The following is a 19,888-nucleotide window of genomic DNA, read 5'->3' on the forward strand; positions in this document are numbered from 1 at the left end:
CAGGCACCATTTACAAATTCTGGGGTGTCTGCGTGGCTCAGTCAGTTAAGCGTCCAACTGTTGATTTCTGCTCAGGTCATGATCTCACGGTTTCTAAGATGGAGCCCCACGTCATGCGATTCTCTCTCTACTTCTCTCTCTCACTCTCTCAAAATATATAAACTTAAAAAATAAACAAACAAAAACAGAGAAAACCCAGGAGCACCTGGGTGGCTCAGTCGGTTAAGCATCCCACTCCAGCTCAGGTCATGATCTCGTGGTTCCCGAGTTTGAGCCCTGCATCGGGCTCTGCACTGACAGTGTGGATCCTGCCTGGGATTCTCTCTCCCTCCCTCTCTGCCCCTCCCCAACTTGTGTGCACGTGCACTCGCTCTCCCTCTCTCAAAATAAACTTAAAAATAAACAAACAAACCTTACACCATTTACAAATTCTGCTTGCTCTAACTGCATTTTCAATTAACTCTCATAACAATCCTAGGACGTAGGGACTCTTATTATGCCCTTTTTACAATGAGGAAATGACTTGGTATCAATTCTCATTGTTTCTCACCTGTTTTTTAAAAATAGCATTCATTTTGTTCTTTTGGAGAATTAAAACAAAATTTCTTTCCATACATAAATACATGTCCAATTTCAAGATTTTAAGTCATCCTAGTTTAAGTCTTATGCCATAATAGGGGTTGCTATGTGGCACTTTAAAAAGATCTTCAAAGGTTCAGGATGCTCAACATCCAAAGCCAGTTTCCTCAGGTGAGACAGTATAAATAATTCGTCCCCGAAAACACTGAAATGTATGAAATATTGACAAAAACCTCTGCACTAAACTTTATTTGGCACTCATACTGGCTTGTAGGTGAGTTTTTTATGTATTTAGAGATGAGTATTTTCTTTTAAGTTCTTCTCAGTACAAGGAAGTCACCTTTTTTTTTTTTTGAATGTTTATTTATTTTGAGAGAGAGTGAGCATGAGCAGGGAAGGGGCAGAGAGAGAGAGAGAGAGAGAGAATTTCAAGCAGGCTCTGTGCTGCCAACGCAGAGCCCCATAAAGGGCTCGAACTCACGAAGCGTGTGTGAGATCATGACCCGAGCTGAACTCAAGAGTCAGATGCTTAACTGACTAAGCCACCCAAGCGCCCTGGAGATTGGTATTTTTGATTTGACCCCATATTGTATTTGTTCCCCCTCCCCACCCCCACCAGGCATTTTACTAGAAAAAGTATCAGCCATCATCCTCAGTGTGATACACATTATATAATTTATACAGGCAACAGGCAGATCAAAACAGATTTCTTATGACTAGTTATGATTTAGCAATACCATTCCTGCCTTTTTCTTTTTCTAAAAGCGTATTTCCATATACATTTGGAACTGGGTATCTTCACTCCTTGCGTAAATACCTCACTGCTATTCTACTTAATAGGAACAAATACTTCTTCCCTCCCTCATAATAGCCTTTAAAGAGTTGCCAGAGAATTCAGATTTAGGTTTCTGAAATACCCATTTAGTCATCCCTTTCCTAGAAAACAAGGCAAAAGTGAGCTAATCACTAAAATACAGAATACAAGTTTACTCTTCATATCACCAATTATACATACTTCTAAAGCAACAGGCAGACTACAGTATAAGTTCCTGAGTGCCAACCGTCAGAGGGAAGTGATGAAGACTTAATGAAACACCTTCACACCATAATCAGAATGCCGGATGAGAATCCTAACAGTTAGACCCAAACTGACTGGGCCTAACATTCCAAGCAGTCCTAACAGCACTCAGAAATCACAACAGAAAGACATCTCTCCACATAATGTTTCTCTAGTTACCCAGCAGTTGCATACTCTGGAGCTTGCCCAAATCAGTCTGCGAATAATTTCTCTCACAAGTTTAGTCTCCTGAAACTGTGGCTTGGCCAAAAAATGCTGATTAAACGCCAAAAACTAAACAAAAACCAGGATAATCTGCATACACACCTGGGAAGCTGCTGGAGCTCACCAACCCTGGGCCCAAGGAAACCTCAAAGAGCAGAGTATACACAAACTGCAAACGACCAACGTCACAGGAAGCCATCATGGAAAGAGCAATCCTGTGCTGCCATCTGCTGGCCATGTGTTGAAACCTCAGAAAATTTACTTCCCTTGTTCAGCAGCTAATTTTCATTAGGCTTCTTGGGGTAACTAACCAAATACACATACATACATACATACATACATACATACATACATACATACATTAGAAAAGATGCCAAGAGACAGCAAAGCCCCAAGGAATTCTGTCAAACACTGACGAAGAACTGCCTTACACTGGTAGTGCGTTTTATGGTATACTGAGCACTTTTACTTGTGATCTGTTACCCTCTCAAAAACTCCTTGGCTCTTTCATAGATGAGGACACTAAAGTTCATAAGCTTAAGTGACTTGTCCTGAGTCACTATGAAATGTAACTATCTAGAGTTTTGTGAGACTGCAGTTGGGACCCTCTCTCTGTGGTGGTCGGCAGGTCGACCTGGTAAACACACATAACCGCCTTCAAGTTTTGTGTAGGAGTGTGGACGTGTAGCACATTAAATCCTGGATTCTAGGGGCTGGATTCTAAGTGCCAATTTAGGAAGAGACGACTTTCCGGTGAGGGTTAAGTATTTTAGCCAACGTCCAGTCTTCAAATTTCTGTTGTTGAGCACCCCTGACTGAATGTGACAGGCATGCCTGGAGCACTCGGCAATCAGGTATGTTCTTACGTGAAACCCCTGCGGCCAAAGCTTCAACTTTTCTCAGTGAGGCCAGGCTATAGTTTAGCAGAGGCAGAAACAGTCGTGAACGCGGGGACTCAAGTGAGGCTGCCTCGCTTCAAATCCCAGTTCCTCCTTTTACTAACAGGACCCTGACCAAGTTAGCCACCATTTTGCGCCTCAGTTTCTTCATCTGGGCATCACTCTAATGTACTTCACTGTGTTACTATGAGGACTGAGTTAAACCAGATATACATCCTAACTGGTCAGTTAAAGCTTAGCTATTCTACGTAGTGAAGCTCACTTTCCGGGTTTAAAGGGAAGGCTGTTCACTTTTGAAAGCCTGGCATACGCCATACTGCTTCCGTGTGTTTTCATTACTCTTTCCAACAATCTGGCAAAGGAGGTTCTGTATTCACCATTTCACAAAAACTGATACTGAGGTTACGACATGAGGACACAGTTTTTTTTAAGATTGCACAATTACTGAGAGGTCTGGCTCCGGAGCAAGTTCCTCGCACCTTGGACTCTTGCTCATCAGCATCTCCGACAGCACGGACAGCCAGGACAACTGCCATGCTGCCTTGCCAGGGCACACACGGGAATAAACAGAGGTCGAATTCCACCTGCTCCATCTGCCAACGTCACTGCCGCCACGGCACATGCGCTGGCATGGCACACGGTGTACAAAGCAGTGTAACAGCCTGCACGGCAGTGCTAGAGACACAAGTGAAGGTCGGGACTCTCAACCGAACGCGTCTAAAAATACCAGCACCTAGACACAGTGGGACAATCCGGACGACCTTTCCTCTCCAGGCAGCAGGGTATACAAGAATGCCAAAACGTTTTCCAGGCTCAGCCACACCTTCAGCCATGCCAGATTCATCTAGAAAACCTCACCACGGAAGAAGAAATCTCTCCACAGTAAGAGCTTAGGTTGCCCATTTTAATTGGTGCTCAACTGTGAAGCTGGCTGACCAACCATTTTCACAAACTGGGCTTTTTCTAGCTCAAAGTGAAATGTGAAAAGGTAGAAAAACTAACAATGTGGTGGAACTGCTCCCCACTAAGACATGAAGTCTGTGTTACTACACCTTGCCCCCCAAATAGTGCATTTTTACAGTTATGAACGGAAACGTGAAAGCTAAAAGGAAAAATCTGCTGACAGTACAGACATTTTCCCTTGTGACCAGGAGTCCACAAACTACAGTCCATGAGCCAAATCTAGCTGGCACCCTGGTTTTGTGCTGCCTGTGGTCTTTCATTTTTTAATGTTTGAAAAAAAAATAATAATAGTTCATGACATGGGAAGACCGTATGAATTCAAATTTCGGTGTCCAATTAGTAAAGTTCATGTCCTGTCTATGGCTGCTTCTACACCACGACGGTAGAGTGAAATAGTTGTGACACTGACATATGGCCCACAAGGCCTAAGGTATTTCCTACCTGGCTCTTTACAGAGAAGGTTTGCAGACCCCTGTTCTAGATTCTATTGAAATGCAATTGTATAGCTAGTTTGTATACATTTCACAAAACCAATGAACGATTTTCAGTCACTTCAAATAGGGGAAAACAATTTGCACATATAAATTTCCATGGCCTTGCTTGAATAGTTAAAGGTATATGTAGGAAAAGAATGATCTTTCACCATTTGAACTGAAACTGTAAGTGGCTTTAAAATCTTTATTCATACCACTCAATTTTCAAGTGGGAATTGAAACAAATAATTAAAAATATATATAATAGGAATTGATATGTTAATACACTCAATAGGTCACTGGGCATGAAGTACAACATACATTTACCCTCTCCTTCATTAAGAGCTTTCAGGAATAAACTAAGTATATTCAAATTTTTAAAAAGGATGAAACGATAATATGGGAAGACAAGAAAGGATGCCATCAGTGGACCAAGAATTTGGAGGAATTCCAGGAAGACAGAAACAGATTTGCATTAACAGAGAAACCAGAGGGGAGGAAAATGTAGTACAAGTTACCAAAGGTGCATTAAATATGGTTCTTCCCAAGGGAGCTTTGAAGAAACTCCAAGTGGAGTCAACAAAGATAAAGGGCAGGAGAAGCTGAGGGGCAACTGTTAGGGTAATTCATTCAAGAATGGCTTTTGAAACAGCTGTGCTAATTCCCCCCACGTCCCCTGTCTTCCCCAGAAGCAAGGGTGGCTTCTGCCTGTGGGATAGAACCAGAGAACAGCTTCAAAGAAAAGGGGGAGATGTGCCTTGGAAGGGCTCCCAAGGATGACAGATCTAAAAGGAAAGTAGACCAGGAGCCCCTGGCTGGCTCAGTCAGAAGAGCATGAGACTCGATCTCAGGGTCATGAGTTTGAGCCCTATGCTGGGTGTATAGATTACCAAAAATAAAAACTCGAAAAAAAGAAAAAAAAAAAAAAAAGAAAAGCAGACCAGATCAAGGTCTAACTCTGACCTCAAAAATATTTTTATGGGAATGCAAGCTGGTGCAGCCACTCTGGAAAACAGTATGGAGGTTCCTCAAAAAAACTAAAAATAGAACTACCCTACGACCCAGCAATTGCACTACTAGGCATTTATCCACGGAATACAGGTGTGCTGTTTCAAAGGGACACATGCACCCCCATGTTTACAGCAGCACTATCAACAATAGCCAAAGTATGGAAAGAGCCCAACGGTCCATCAATGGATGAATGGATACAGAAAATGTGGTATATATACATATATACAATGGTGTATTTCTCGGCAATCAAAAAGAATGAAATCTTGCCATTTGCAACTACGTGGATGGAACTGTAGGGCATTATGCTTAGTGAAATTAGTCAGAGAAAAGACAAAAATCATATGACTTCACTCATATGAGGACTTTAAAGAGACAAAACAGATGAACATAAGGGAAGGGAAGTAATATAAAATAATATAAAAACAGGGAGGGGGACAAAACAGAAGAGACTCATAAATATGGAGAACAAACTGAGGGTTACTGGAGGGGTTGTGGAGTGGGGATGGGCTAAATGGGGAAGGGGCACTAAGGAATCTACTCCTGAAATCACTGTTGCACTATATGCTAACTAATTTGGATGTAAATTTGTAAAAATAAAAAATAAAATAAAAAAAAAAGAATACTTTTAAAAGTAGGGAGTTAAACAGATTAGTGAACACAGAAAGAAGACTTCCTAGCTTTGGCAAAGGTAGAGGTCTCCAACCTGCTCTTGGGAAACCTGCCTGTCCAACCACCACATAACCTTCTACTTACAGAACCGTGTAAACTGTTCTCCCCCTTAGGGGAGGCCTGTGGGAGAACCAGGCTTACATATCTGCATATATTTAAAGCTACAGGAGAGTATTATGGACACAAAACAAGCTTCTATGAAAAAAAGCCACAGAGAACTAGAAAGTGTCTAGAAAATTTTTTTTTAAGTTTATTTATTTGAGAGAGAGAGCAAGAGAGAGAATTCCAAGCAGGCTCTGTGCTGTCTGCACAGAGCCCAACATGGGGCTCGACTAGAAAATGTCTAGAAATTTTATTTTTTTTTAAATTTATTTGAGAGAGAGAGCGAGAGAGAGAATTCCAAGCAGACTCTGTGCTATCAGCACAGAGCCCAATGTGGGGCTTGATCTCAAAGCATGAGATCACAACCTGAGCCAATATCAAGAGCGATGCTTAACTGACTGAGCCACCCACGTTCCCCTAGAAATTTTAAATGACTGCAAAACAGAAATAGTCAGAAAAACTGACAAAATGGATGAGATAAAGACATTAAAAAATGACAGAAGAGACACAGGATAGATCCACATGGTCAACAATCTGTCTAACGGAGTTTAAGAACATGAGAATAGATGACAGAGTTGATAAAATAATCCAAAAAATAACAAAGTTTTCCTGTACTAAAGAAAGGTATGGCTTTAGATTAAATGGGCTTGCCCAATGCTGAGACATTTTTCCTGATGGAATTTTGGAACACAAAGTGTAAGAAAAATCCTGTAAGTTTCTGGAAATACTCATAAAGACATTTAAAGTTTTGAGGACAGAAGATTTTTATTGACGGGCATGCGTTATTCCAGTAATTTTCTAAAGACTTAATTTAAAAATTCATCATGACTTTTTTTCTAAATAAAATTCAGAACGAAGTACTTGAAAGAGAAACCAATTCCAGAATACGTCTCAGGACACCTATCTGACCTATTAAGATTTGAAAGATAAACTTCTTTCAGTAGTCCCTGGATGATGGCTAACATTCATGACAGCAAAACATAAAAAGGAAATACAAAACTATTATATTCCAGGTATCTTTAGAATCTGCAAAGTACTTTACTGTGTACCCTGTACTGCACGAGACACTCAGAGTCACAAGTGTGCCTGCAGACTAGCAACGACCTGCCCAAGGGCCGGAAGCGCAAAGAGCTGGGAGCAGGAAGATAGTGGGAACAGGCAGGGCAAGTGTGAGGAACTCTCTGGACATCCTGTGGAAACAATTCTTTACTGTACTTCTGTCTGCACTGTACCTTTTACTTTCCTGGACTTCCCACACTACTCTGATTCTGAAGATGGAACAAAAAAGGTTTTAAATTTTTCTTCTCTGCACAGTCCCTCATCATCTAACAGCAGAATCTAACTTTTGGAGGCATGAGAATCAATGCACTGGTAAGAAATTTCTAGCAGGCTGCTATGCATTTAGTAAAACAAATCTCCTCACTGGCAGTAAAACAAATCTGTGTGGTAACAGGCTCTCTGCCTGGGCTATGCATCAGAATCATCGGATGCTCAGGCCCCATGAGTTAAAATTCAGAAGATCTGAGTGGGCCCAGGTATTTTTAAAAATCAATTTATTTGAGAGAAAGCACAAGTGGGGGAAGGGCAGAGAGAGTCCCAAGCAGGCTCCACACTGTCAGCATGGAACCAAATGCAGGGCTCCATCCCATGAACCTTGAAATCATGACCTGGAGGGAAGTCAGAAGCTTAAGTGACTGAGCCACCCAGGTGCCCCACCCCTCCCCCAGGCATTTTTTGATACTGAAAGGAGAAAAAAGTATTTCTGGGGAGACATTCAAAGTAGTAATTTTCTTTATCCCTCTTTCCCCTGAGCACTCCTGCCCACAACAGATACTGAATTCTTGGTAACCGGTATCTTAAGTGTTGCTTTGACACCAGCTAAAATCATCCACTTGAGGTATTACTCCTTCCTGTGGGAAGGCTGGTTTTCACCTATTCTAAGAATAACAATAAATTCAAAATATTTTGGCTGCTTTTCATGAAAGTACAATTGAGTTTATTTAAAAAAAAAATTTTTTTTAACGTTTATTTATTTTTGAGACAGAGAGAGACAGAGCATGAACGGGGGAGGGGCAGAGAAAGAGGAAGACACAGAATCTGAAGCAGGCTCCAGGCTTCGAGCCATCAGCACAGAGCCCGAAGCGGGGCTCAAATTCACGGACCGCAAGATCGTGACCTGAGTTGAAGTCGGACGCTTAACCAACTGAGCCACCCAGGCGCCCCCAATTGAGTTTAGTACAGAGTCAAACACCCATGCACATTACCCTTGAATTTCTCAGTATTTATTCAAGTATGATAACCATTTTCAAGTATATAAATCCTGATTAGAATTTAAGCAAATGGGGCGCCTGGGTGGCTCAGTCGGTTGAGTGACTAACTTCAGCTCAGGTCATGATCTCACAGTTTGTGGGTTCGAGTCCCGTGTCAGGCTCTGTGCTGACAGCTCAGAGCCTGGAGCCTGTTTCGGATTCTGTGTCTCCCCCTCTCTCTGTTCCTCCCCTGCTCTGTCTCCCAAATATAAATAAATGTTAAAAAAAAAAAGAATTTAAGCAAATATAGGGGTGCCCAGGTGGCTCAATTGGTTAAGCGGCCGACTTTGGCTCAGGTCACGATCTTACATTCATGAGTTCGAGCTTGCGTCAAGCATAGTTCAGAGCCTGGAGCTTTAGATTCTGTGTCTCTTTCTCTCTGCCCCTCCCCCACTCACACTCTATCTCTCTCTCTCTCTCAAAAATAAGTAAACCTTAAAAAAAAAAAGAATTTAAGAAAATATAGACACTTCCTCTTTTCTTCCTCCTCCTTCCAAAAAAATTTGGAAATCGCCTCATTTATTCATTAGTAAACATCATTGAAATCTACATGATACTACATTTATCCACACTGCTACACTTCCATTACAATGTCAGTCTCAAATTTTTCCTCACTGAATTTTCTTAAATGCACCAATTCTTTCCTTTTTTTAAAAAATTTTTTAATGTTTGTTTATTTTTTGAGAGAGAGAGCCAGAGCGTGAGTGGGGGTGGGGGTGCAGAGAGAGAGAGGGAGACACAGAATCCGAAGCAGGCTCCAGACTCTGAGCTGTCAGCACAGAGCCCAACGCAAGCCCGAACTCATGAACTGTGAGATCATGACCTGAGCCAAAGTCAGACACTTAACTGACTGAGCCACCCAGGCACCCCTCCTTCCCTTTCTTAAAGCCTGTTTTTTGTTCAGGTAAATGTTCTTACTCAGAGGCCTCCTAAATTGCCTTGGAGCCCAAGTTCAAAGATCTTAACTCCTCCAGAATCCTCTCCCAGGTTTCTCAAATTTTCCAGAAATAAATACTTTTGAAAGGAGGAGTGGAGCTTATAAAATACTCGCCAAGTTTTCCAGAAAGAATCACCTGGGGCACTTGTTAAATATTCAACTTGGGGTGCTTGGGTGGCTCGGTCAGGTAAGCCTCCAAGTGTCCGACTCTGGATTTTGGGTCAGGTCATGATCTGGCAGTTCGTGGGTTTGAGCCCCATGTGTTTGAGCTCTGTGCTGACAGTGTGGAGCCTGCTTGGGCTATTCTCTCTCTCCCTCTCTCTCTCAAAATGAACACACACACACACACACACACCAGGCTTCTCCTAGGAGGAAATGATTCAAGTACATAGGTGAAAGACAAGAAATCTGTCTTTTAACAACTGTCCCAGATTCTAGAAGTACATCTTTTCTGATGGTATTCATTCATCACTGCTTCCATACCTGCCACCTTCTCATGTGGTCTTTTCGCCCTGCCTGTCATCACTGTGCTCCCTTCCAGGGATGTACCCTCCTTTCACCTATTCAAAAGCACTTTGCTTCCCAACAAATCCAGCCACACTGATTTCTCTTTCTTCTCAATTCCTGACACAATCAGTCATGTGATACAATATTTGGCCTTTTAAGTATACTGTATTCAGTAAAACTTGTGGACTGAATGATGTCAATTTATCTTCTTTATTTTTTCTAGGTCAAGTCCAGTGTTGAGACAGTAAGCAAGATTAAATGCTTTGCAAAGGTTCATACGTAAATGTGTTGAATGTGATTCTGGAGCTATGGTTATTAACTCAAACACCCCCAATAGCTCACTATTTAAACTATTAGCACTGAATGCTACAGGAAAATGATACCTTAGTTCTCCCACAAGGAAAGCAATTTATTCTGTAGGAACTTGATAATTACAAGCTTTCCCATTTCTTCTCTCTCATCAACAGCTTACTCACAGAGTTAAGGGACATACTAAATAAAGCCACCTCTTGAAATGAGCTGGTATTTGCTTTTAAAATTGTCCCAAGAAAAAAAGCAACATGTTCCAGGGGTGGCAAACAGTCATTCAGCCAAACTCTTAATTATCTGAGGAGGAGGGATCTGGAAGATAGCACTTATAAACCCACAGATGACTCCCGATGGCATTTCATCCAGTACAGTAACCGTGGCAATTGCTGCTTCTTTATGGGGGTGCTGTCCTTGTGTGAGAAAAGACAGCAAAACACTGAAGTTGTTTCCAAGTTCCCCTTTAAATTCTAATAACCTAGGATGTGATGACTGTACTCGTCTTTCTAGTGACCTCTGATGGACTGCCAAGGGACCTACGTTATGAAGGAAACGATTACCAAATGGAGTCAAGGGTTGGGACTCATCACCTACCCCCAAGCCTCGACAAGAGACTCTCTGGAGGGAAGAGTAGCTTTCAGCTACCTGAGGACTTCTCTTGCCAGATGTCTAAACTTTGGGGCATGGAAGAATAATGGGGAGGTTTATTCTTATTGTTAGCTTGTTAAGTAATGTGGAATCTGTTAAGTAATGTGGAACCAATTCTTTTAATAGGTCTCTAGTAGGATCCATTAGTCTGCCATTTTTAAAAGCACTGAATGCTGGTTCTGGGGCTCTTTGGAAAACATTTTACTGGGGGTTTCTTCTCTCACCCTGCCAGCTGCTTCCATGCTTCATGCTTTTCCCTTTTTGTTCCTGCCTTTTCCCAAATAAAATGATTTAATTTCTTTCAATCTTAACCATGCTTCAAGGCCCAGCTCAAATACCAATTACTTCTTGAAGGCTAAAAAGATCACCTTTGCTGAAAGGGACCTCCCCATCTCTGGCACCCTTGTGTCATGAGCAAACCTCTAACTGTAAGAGAATAAAAGGTGTTTCATTTCATTCAACAGTTATTTCTTTTTGTAAGTTCTTCTCTCTTATTAGGCAGTAAACTCTATAAAGGCAGACTAAGGCTCACATTCTTTTACTTCCTGTAATAAAGCACCTACAGCGTGTGTAAGGCATTCTGCAAAGACTTCCTGAATGAATGAGTGATCCAGCAATGAGTAAATGAATGTATTCACATTTCTTAACAAGTAGCTGAAGCTAAAACTGCATGAAAAAGGAAAACTGCCTATTTATAGTAACTGTCTATGATATTATAAGCATCCTAAAGCCTTTCAGTTTCTTTATTTGTAAAACTAGGGGGTTTCAGAGACTTTTTAAAAAGTTCATTAAATACCTGTATCAAAAGCCTAATGTTCCAAATACTCTAACCTGACCTTTTTTCCTCAGCCAACACCACAGCTATCTGTATCACACAAGCTATCTGTATTCCCAAGATGTAACTACGGACAAACTCTGCCTAAGGGACTTTGAGATCTGAGCTGGTTCTGGAGAAGACACTAACTGGCTTTCTCTTTTACCTCTTCTTCTTCAAACCAAACAACATTCCTCTTGAAAATTTCCAGCAAGAAAAAACACTAACAGTTATTAGGTGGCACCCATCCTAACAGCTATTTTCACACAATGTGCCAAATTCCTACAGAGTGGGGGGTGGGGGGGTGGGGGAAGAAACCCTGTGAATTTCATGTAATCGACATGTTCATCACACTACAAAAAACAAAAAACCAAAAAAACTCAATAGGACTGTCAAGTTCACCCTTTGTAAAGAATAATATGGAGTTGAGTCTAAAGTAACCAGTTTAGCATCCTAATTTTAAAGGTACATCTCAGCCTAAACATCTGCTAATAATCTGAGAAGAGTTTAAAGTCTTTTTTTTTTAATGTTTATTTGTTTTTTGAGAGAGACAGAGTGCAAGTGGGGGATGGGCAGAGAGAGGGAGACAGACTCCCAAGCAGGCTCCTGGCTCCTAGCTGTCAGCAGAGTCCCAAGCAGGGCTCGAACTCAAGAAACAGATCATGCATGACCTGAACTGAAGTCGGAGGCTTAACCTACAGAGCCACCCAGGAACCCCGAAGAGTTTAAAGTCTTGGCTTCAATCACGTTTAGATTTTAGATTATCACTTTCATTAATAAAAGAAAGTCCCATTAAACATATTTTTTCTACTGCTCAGTTCTTAAATCAATCCAAAACTTTCTGAGGAAAATGCATTTATAACCTAGGATGGCTATACAAAGGTCTTAAACAGCAATAACCTAACTTGAGCATGGCCAAGATACACTTTTTAGTGTGATGTAGTAATTGCCAGATTTGAAAGAGAACCTTCATTCTTATTTAAAACAGTATCATTACTTTGTAGGTAATTTTTAGCTTCAGCAATGTGTCCTCAGGCAGAAACGGAGGTGGCAAAAAAGGTAAAGTCCAGGGTATGTATGTGATGTATCACACTGGTTCTTGACAAACGAAGGCATCGCCTTTACAAGATCTTAACCCAGGTATACAGTACACAGATTGACCTAAGTAGTAAGAGTGGAAGACTCCGGAAAAATCCAAATACGTAAATGTAAAACCAGTCAATGTGTGTTATAATGTAGTCAGCATAACTTTAAAGAAATTCATAACATCTAAATCATGCAAGCTCCATGATCAAAAAATACCACTTTCGATGGCTTTTTTTTTTGCACAAAATTTGCTTAATTAGCGCAATAGGAAGTAAAACAGACACAAGTTAATTTGCGGCCTTGGAAGGGGCAGATTTAGCGTTAAGAGCGAGAAATACCAAAGGCACCGCATCCAAGGATCAAACGGGACCCTGAAAGGTGTTCCAGTTCTTTCTGGACGCAAATCCCAGGATAGGCAGGGCAAGGGGAAAGCGGAAAACGGGAAGAGTCGTCTGTTCGGGGAGAGGAGGGCCGGCTTCCTGGCCAGAACCCCACACCCTGGCAGCCCCGGGCTTCCCATTCATTCCGCGCCGTCCCCAGGAGGCGGCCGCGGGTCGGCGGCCGCGGGGTTCTCCGCCCGGTACCGCGCACTCACCTGTTCGGGAACACGACCTCGCGGCGCCCGAGGCCGCTGAGGCCGCCGCCAGGAGCCGGGGGGACGCGGGCCGGGGGGCGGCCGCCGGCGGAGGCGACTGGCGGCGCAGCCCGGGGGTGGGCAGGCGGCGCAGGCCGGACGCGTCCCTCTGCAGCAGGGCGGAGCAGAGCCGCCGCGGGCTCTGATACATGCCGGGCGCCGCCGCCACAACCGCCGAGGCCCCTCGCGCGCGGGAGGAGCGGAGCCTGGCCGAGGCCGAGGCGGGCGAAACGAGCAGACTCTCGGGGACCTTCTGAGCGGATGCTCCCAGGCTCCTAGTCGCCCAGCCCAGGCCTGAGGGCAGTGCTGAGCAGACCAGCCCGAGAGGGAGACGCGGGAGCTACGACAGCTCAGGGAGCAGCAGCTCGGTCTGCCGCCGGCCGGCGAGAGCTGGAGGGTAACCGGCTAGCGCAGCGCGCTGACAAAGCGGGCGCGACCAAACGGGACCAGGAGGGGGGATCCATGGGACCGGACCCTGGCGCGACCAGGCTGCGGCTCCCTGACTCGGAATAATAGTATTTTGAAAGGAAGGGGATCTTAAGCTCTTCGTAGGGCGGAGGCTGTAGAAGATCTAAAGTAACAAGTATCTGTTAGAGTGTTTTAAAGGAATGAGCCTCCCCTTCCGCTGGCTGGAATGGAAGCGCCCACAGGCGGAGGATCCCGAGACAGTTCAGGGCTGTGGCCCTAGGGACACGTGTGTGTCCAGGTGGAAGACAGCATCTGTATGTGCGTGTGAGTGTATGTGTGAATACGGCAAAGGGCGTTCGCCTCCGGTCCCTTCGGAAGTATGTGTTTCATTAAACGAAATTGAGCGTGTAAAGCACCGACTGTGTGCGAAGGCCATGATGGATAAGACAATGTCCCTTTCTTCAAGGGTGCTCTACTCAGGCAAAGGGGGCAGAAGATGGCAAGAGAAATCAGACCATAAAGCTCTACAAGGTAGATTAAAATCAGTGCCACAAGATCCACAAGCGTGACAATCGAGGTTATAACCGGCTTGGGTGTTCTAGGTTTATTAGAATTGGCATTTGAGTTGGGCCATGACTAGGAGGTCTAGAATTCAACACATGTGGAATTTGGGAGGGGAGCGGTGGTGATTTATACACGAAGAAAGGAAGTAAGCAGAAAGCCCTGGTTGTATTTGTGGAAACAACTCCTCTTGGTTATGTAGGATGGAAGCTAAGGAGTAAGAAGACAGATGCTTAGATAGGTTATAGTGTGGATGGCAGAGATTATACCAGACTTAGTATAAGTCTGAGAGTGGTTGATGTTTTGTGAACTAGGCAAAGATATGAATTAGGGTCATGTTTTAATTGGAGGTCGTGTATTCTTGGCACATGAAAAGGCAGGAGAGGGGCGCCTGTATGGCTCAGTCTGTTGAACATCCCACTCTAGATTTCTGCTCAGGTCATGATCTCATGGTTTGTGGGATGGAGCCTTTCATGGGGCTCTGTGCTGACAGTGTGAGCCTGCTTGGGATTCTCTCTCTCTCCCTCTCTCTGCCCTTCCCCCGCTCGCACTCTCTTTCTCTCTAAAAATAAATAAATAAACATTAAAAAAGAAAAGGCAGGAGAGAGTTGACCAGCTGAAATGAAAGATAATCTAGATCTGCATCTGGTACTAGAAAAGAATGGAAGAAACTTCTCCAATTGGGCTGGAAATGACTAACCAGGAATGAAGTGGGGGAGGGGAGGCACGTTAAGGGGGAAGAATATCCAAGATTGGATTCCTCTTTGAGTGACTTATGAGCTAGAAATGTTTTCTTGTTGGTTTTCCCATGATTTTGCTGATTCTCCTATCTTACAGAATTGGAAGCTTTTCATTAGCAAGAATATTCAAAATACTTTTCAGAGGAGGGTTATTTATCTAACACCCAGTAAGGATGAGTCAGCTGGCACAAGTTGATCATAACTCCAGGAAATAATCTCCTTAGGAAGTCATTAAGCCCTCTTGGTCTCAGTTTCCTTATCTATAAAACATAGAATCATACCTTAGTCATTACATGAAATAAAAGGTGATAACAAAATTAGCCCATAAAAAGTATTCTGCAAATATAAAAATATGTCAAATTAGAATCTAGGTGATGGGTGCATGGGTGTTCACTTACAATTCTTTTTCTTTTCCATATGTTTGGAAATACTTGTAATAAGTGTTGGGGGAAAGGTGCTTTGAAAAGTTAAAAGTACTGTTTAAATATAAACTGTTATCATTAAAAGGGTTTTAGAGGGCAATTCTATCCTGAGAATGGGTCAGTAGTATTATTTAAGATATATTAAACACTGTGTACTTTAAGAAATCAGAAAAATATAAAACTTACTCATTTCAAAATTTCATTCAGTCAACATTTTGTTGAGTACATATTCTGTGCCAGGCTCTACGTTAGGGCACGTACAACAATGAACTGAACAGTCCGTTCACAGTTTAGTGGGTGAGACGTTGTATAAACACAAATATAATTATCCGATAATAAATATAGAATCATGATATGAACGAGGTACTGTGGAAACACAGAGAATTCCTATTTGCCTGGAGAAATCAGGAGAGGCTTTTGGAACAAGGTGACTTCTAAGTAGGAAGGAATGAGGGGTGATATCCACCGAGAACAGCAAGGCAAAGAAGGACAGATGTTCCAGGAACAGCAAGTACCACACTTTGATAAGGCTTGAGTGCAGGGTGCCCAGGAGGGAGTGACAAGAGATGAGGTGGAAGCTACTGGTAAGAACCAAAGCGTGAAGGGTTTCCAGAGGAGTTTGGACTTTATTCTTCAGGATAAAGAACCTGAAGGTTCTGAAGAACCTTTGAAAAAATAAGCAGACAGTTTGCAGTATAATCAAGGTTGCATTTTTGAAAAGATCATTCTGGGTGGCTCAGTCGGTTGAACGTCTGATTTCGGCTCAGATCACGATCTCGAAATTTGTGAGTTCCAGCCCCACATTGGGCTCTCTTCTGTCAGCGCAGAGCCTGCTTCTGATCCTCTGTCCTCTTTTCTCTGCCCCTGTCCGACTTGTGCTCGCTCTCAGAAACATTTTTTAAAAAATTTTGAAAAGAAAGGTCTTTCTGTCAGCCGTGTGGGAGATGGACTGGAGATCAGGGAAGAATAAGAACAATGCAGGTAAGGAAGAGTATATGTTGGTTCAGATCTCTGGAGGAGGGGCATAACACACACACACACACACACACACACACACACACACACGTGATTCTGATGCACATCTCTAATCCTCTCTCAGTGAATAAAGTGGGGGCAGTGATGGTGGAAAAGAATCATGAAGGAGACAGAAACCATAGGGTTGAGTGACAGATTAAATCTAAGGGTCGAAGGAGGGAGGAGAGTACAGAGTCTAGGGATGACTCCTGTGACTGGTGGATAACAGTACCAAATAAGGAAAACAGGTGCAAATGCTGCTCTCAGGAACACAAAACACTGAGTTAAGGTCAGAACATATAATTGTGATGTGCCCGTGGAACCCCCAGGGGGAGTCACTTTGTAGACAAATAAAATGGTGGACCTGGAGTTCATAGTAGGGTCAGGGCCAAACACTTAAGAGCCCAGGAGTTGAAGCCATAGATGGTGAGATCACCCACAGAAAGCCTTTTGAGTGAGATAAGAAAAGCAGTAAGGATGAAATCCCCGTGAAACATGTACCTTTAAGGATTGGTGGAAGGGAAAGAGACTTGAGGCCTGGTCAGAGGAGAACAAGAGATTGGTGTCTTAGAAGCAAGGGGACAAATGGGGCACCTAGGTGGCTCAGTTGATTGAGTGTCCGAATCTTGATTTCTGCTTGGGTCATGGTCCCAGGGTCGTGGGGTTGAGCCTTGGCGGGCTGAGAGTGGAGTCTGTTTAAGATTAGCTTTCTCTATCCCTCTGCCCCTCTCTCCTGCTTGTGCACACACTCTCTCTAAAATAATAAAAAATATTATGTATATATATAAAAAAAAAGGGGGACAGTAAGTTTCTAGAAGGGTGTAGCAGTGATAACTGCTCCCAAGAGATCAAGGTGGGGACTGAATCCTTTGAGTTTGAGTTAGAAGGTGGCTCTTTAGCTCATTGTGAATAGTTGCAGGTAGGCATGGTGATGGTGGAAGAAACCAGAGTGCACTGATTACTGGGACTGGAAGGCTGGAGACCGATGAAAAACAATGGAATAAAGCCCCAGGTGAGCCTTTCCTTTTCTTGTAAGATTGGAGCAACCTCAAAATAGAAGTTGAGGAGAAGGAGCCCAATAAACGTAGGAGAAAGTGTAGTTTTTCTACTGTTGAGACTTCCTGCTTAGCACCACTGTTTGCCCAGCAGTTCTGCTAGTTCCCCTATTTACGTTAGCAGTCTGGGGCAAAGCTACATAAAAAGAGCACACAGACAGGCTGGGGGGCAAGGGAAATCTCTCTCTCTCTCTCTCTCTTGTGTTTTTTTTTTTTTTTTTTTTTTTAAGTAATCTCTATGCCCAAATTGGGGCTCAAGGTCACGACCCTTAGATCAAGAGTTGCATGCTCTACTGACTGAGCCAACTGGGCACCTCTCCCTTCTTATAAGCCTGATGAGGGAGATTGAGGCAAGCTGAGGGTGAAGTACAAGTTAGTACACATCCCCTCCCTCTGTGGGACATGCATGATATTCCTTGGACACTCCCAGCTACTCCAAAACAGGAAAGGACAAAAAAAAAAAAAAAAAACCAAATGGTTAAACTGGTAAGAGTCTCCACAAGTTTATGGGAAAAATGCAATCTCATCATAGCCTAAAGTCCAGGAACTCCCTACTGTCTTAATATTAATGCCTTGCTAGGGGGAAAAACAACCTTAGCTTGACAATAGCTAGGCCTCCAGTAAGTCTTTAGCATGTGAAAGTCTCTTTGGAAACTCCCTCTTGACTTTTCCTCCCTGGACTCCATAAAACAGTGCCCCCCCACCCCAACCTCAGTGCAGCTCTTCCTGCCCACAGGTCCTGTCCCCATGTTTTAATAAAATCACCTTTTTGCACCAATGATGTCTTCAAGAATTCTTTCTTGGCCGTTGGCTTGGGACCCCACGAACCCCCCATCACCCCATAACTTCCTCAAGCCTAATAATCCTTTTGGATTAGGGTGCCACCTTTATGACCTCATTTAACCTTTATTGCCTTCCTAAAGGTTCTATCTCCAAATACAGTCGCTTTGGGGGTTAGGGTTTCAACATATGAATTTGGGGAGACACAATTCAGCCCATAGCACTGTCAAAAGCTGGAAACATCAGTTGGTGAGTAATCAAACAAAATGAAAAAGTAATAAGGACTCTCAAATTCTATCACTCTAAATTATTCTAATTTTTCATAACTGAATAACTGATATTGTCTTTAGCATATTTAACAATGCAGAAAAACCCCAATTGTTTTCACTAGATTTTTATAGTTAATAAATTCATTCAAAAATCAACGTTAGTCTCCTTTGGAGTTTTCTCATTCATTATATGCTTGTTCTCAGAAGGTAACACTTTTTGCAAGTATCTTTTCAGAGGCTAGCTCATCAGGCATCCTGAGCTAGGAGAAATGTGTCTTTACATTTCCTACTGGGACTGCAAAGGTATGATTGCTCTAACACCCGTCACCACTGTGGTGCTGAGGCCTTGCTTCCCACAAAATGCGTCCAGCCACAGCTGATGTGCACTGAGCTCAACAGGGGCACCAAGGCAGTAGGGTTCCTGCAAAATGTAGGACTACTTTGAGGAATGATTGAATTTGACTCAGTAAGTCCCCACTGGCCTTATCAAATTCTCTGAAAACTGCACTGCTGCCTAACCTTCCTTCTCCCTTTCCTCCTTTCCAGCTTTCCCTGTATCCTGCCTCAGAACTTCTGAGGGCAACAGCTCCCTCCACCTCTTCCAGGTCCTTTCTGTTTCCTTCACTGACTTTGCCCTATCTTTTGCATGTATTAAATGCCAGTGCCCAAATATCACCACCACCAACAAGATAAAATTGAATTTATTGCTCCCTGTGTTGCACAGGAGAATTACCACCTCAAGAGAACTTTGTTGTGTCTCAAAGAAGGAAGGGCAGAGTCTGTTCTTACTGAGATTTTGAAGTTTGGTTTAAGACAGGTCCTTCAATGAGGAGTGACATAATAGTGATTTAGGATTGGTGGAAATAGCAAGAAAAGGATTAGGAGGCTCGGAGTCCCAAGAGTATTGGTAAGAAAAATGTTGATACCTTCTAATAAAGAGTTGATGATCTTTCTTTTTTTTTTTTTTTAATGTTTATTTATTTTTGAGAGAGGCAGAGCATGAGCAAGGGAGGGACAGAGAGAGGGAGACACAGAATCTGAAGCAGGCTCCAGGCTCTGAGCTGTCAGCACAGACTTGATGTGCTGGACGTGGGGTTTGATGTGCCTGACATGGGGCTCCCACTCATGAATGGGTGAGATCATGACCTGAGCTGAAGTTGGACGCTTAACCCCAACTGAGCCACGCAGGTGCCCCAAGAATTGATGATCTTTCAAACAAATTCCTGCAATGAACAATAAAGTTATTTGCCTGAGGGGCACCTGGGTGACTCAGTCAGTTAAGGGTCCGACTTTGGCTCAGGTCATGATCTCATGGTTCATGGGTTCGAGTCCTGCATGGGCTCTGTGCTGATGGCTCAGAGCCTGCAGCCTGCTTCGGATTCTCTCTCTGCCCCTCCCATGTTTGTGCTCTCTCTTTCTC

The 19,888-nt window shown here is 43.2% G+C and overlaps 1 protein-coding gene across 6 annotated transcripts in view; it reads right to left on the bottom strand.

The window, feature by feature from the left end:
- The window catches only part of NOCT (nocturnin), a 28,431-nt gene extending 14,821 nt beyond the window's left edge, over nucleotides 1-13,610 (bottom strand). For 3 of the 6 annotated variants that reach the window (XM_042983892.1, XM_042983893.1, XM_042983894.1), the window contains exon 1: nucleotides 1,595-2,051. In XM_042983892.1, coding sequence (XP_042839826.1) covers nucleotide 1,595 — 1 coding nt within the window. In that variant the 5' untranslated portion in view covers nucleotides 1,596-2,051. Of the gene's footprint in view, nucleotides 1-1,594; nucleotides 2,203-13,180 lie in introns of those variants that run through there. The other 3 variants (XM_042983891.1, XM_042983895.1, XM_007091799.3) reach the window with 3 other exon arrangements.
- Nucleotides 13,611-19,888: the final 6,278 nt, after the last annotated feature.

This window comes from Panthera tigris, chromosome B1, assembly GCF_018350195.1.
Source record: "Panthera tigris isolate Pti1 chromosome B1, P.tigris_Pti1_mat1.1, whole genome shotgun sequence".
Lineage (NCBI taxonomy): Eukaryota > Metazoa > Chordata > Mammalia > Carnivora > Felidae > Panthera > Panthera tigris.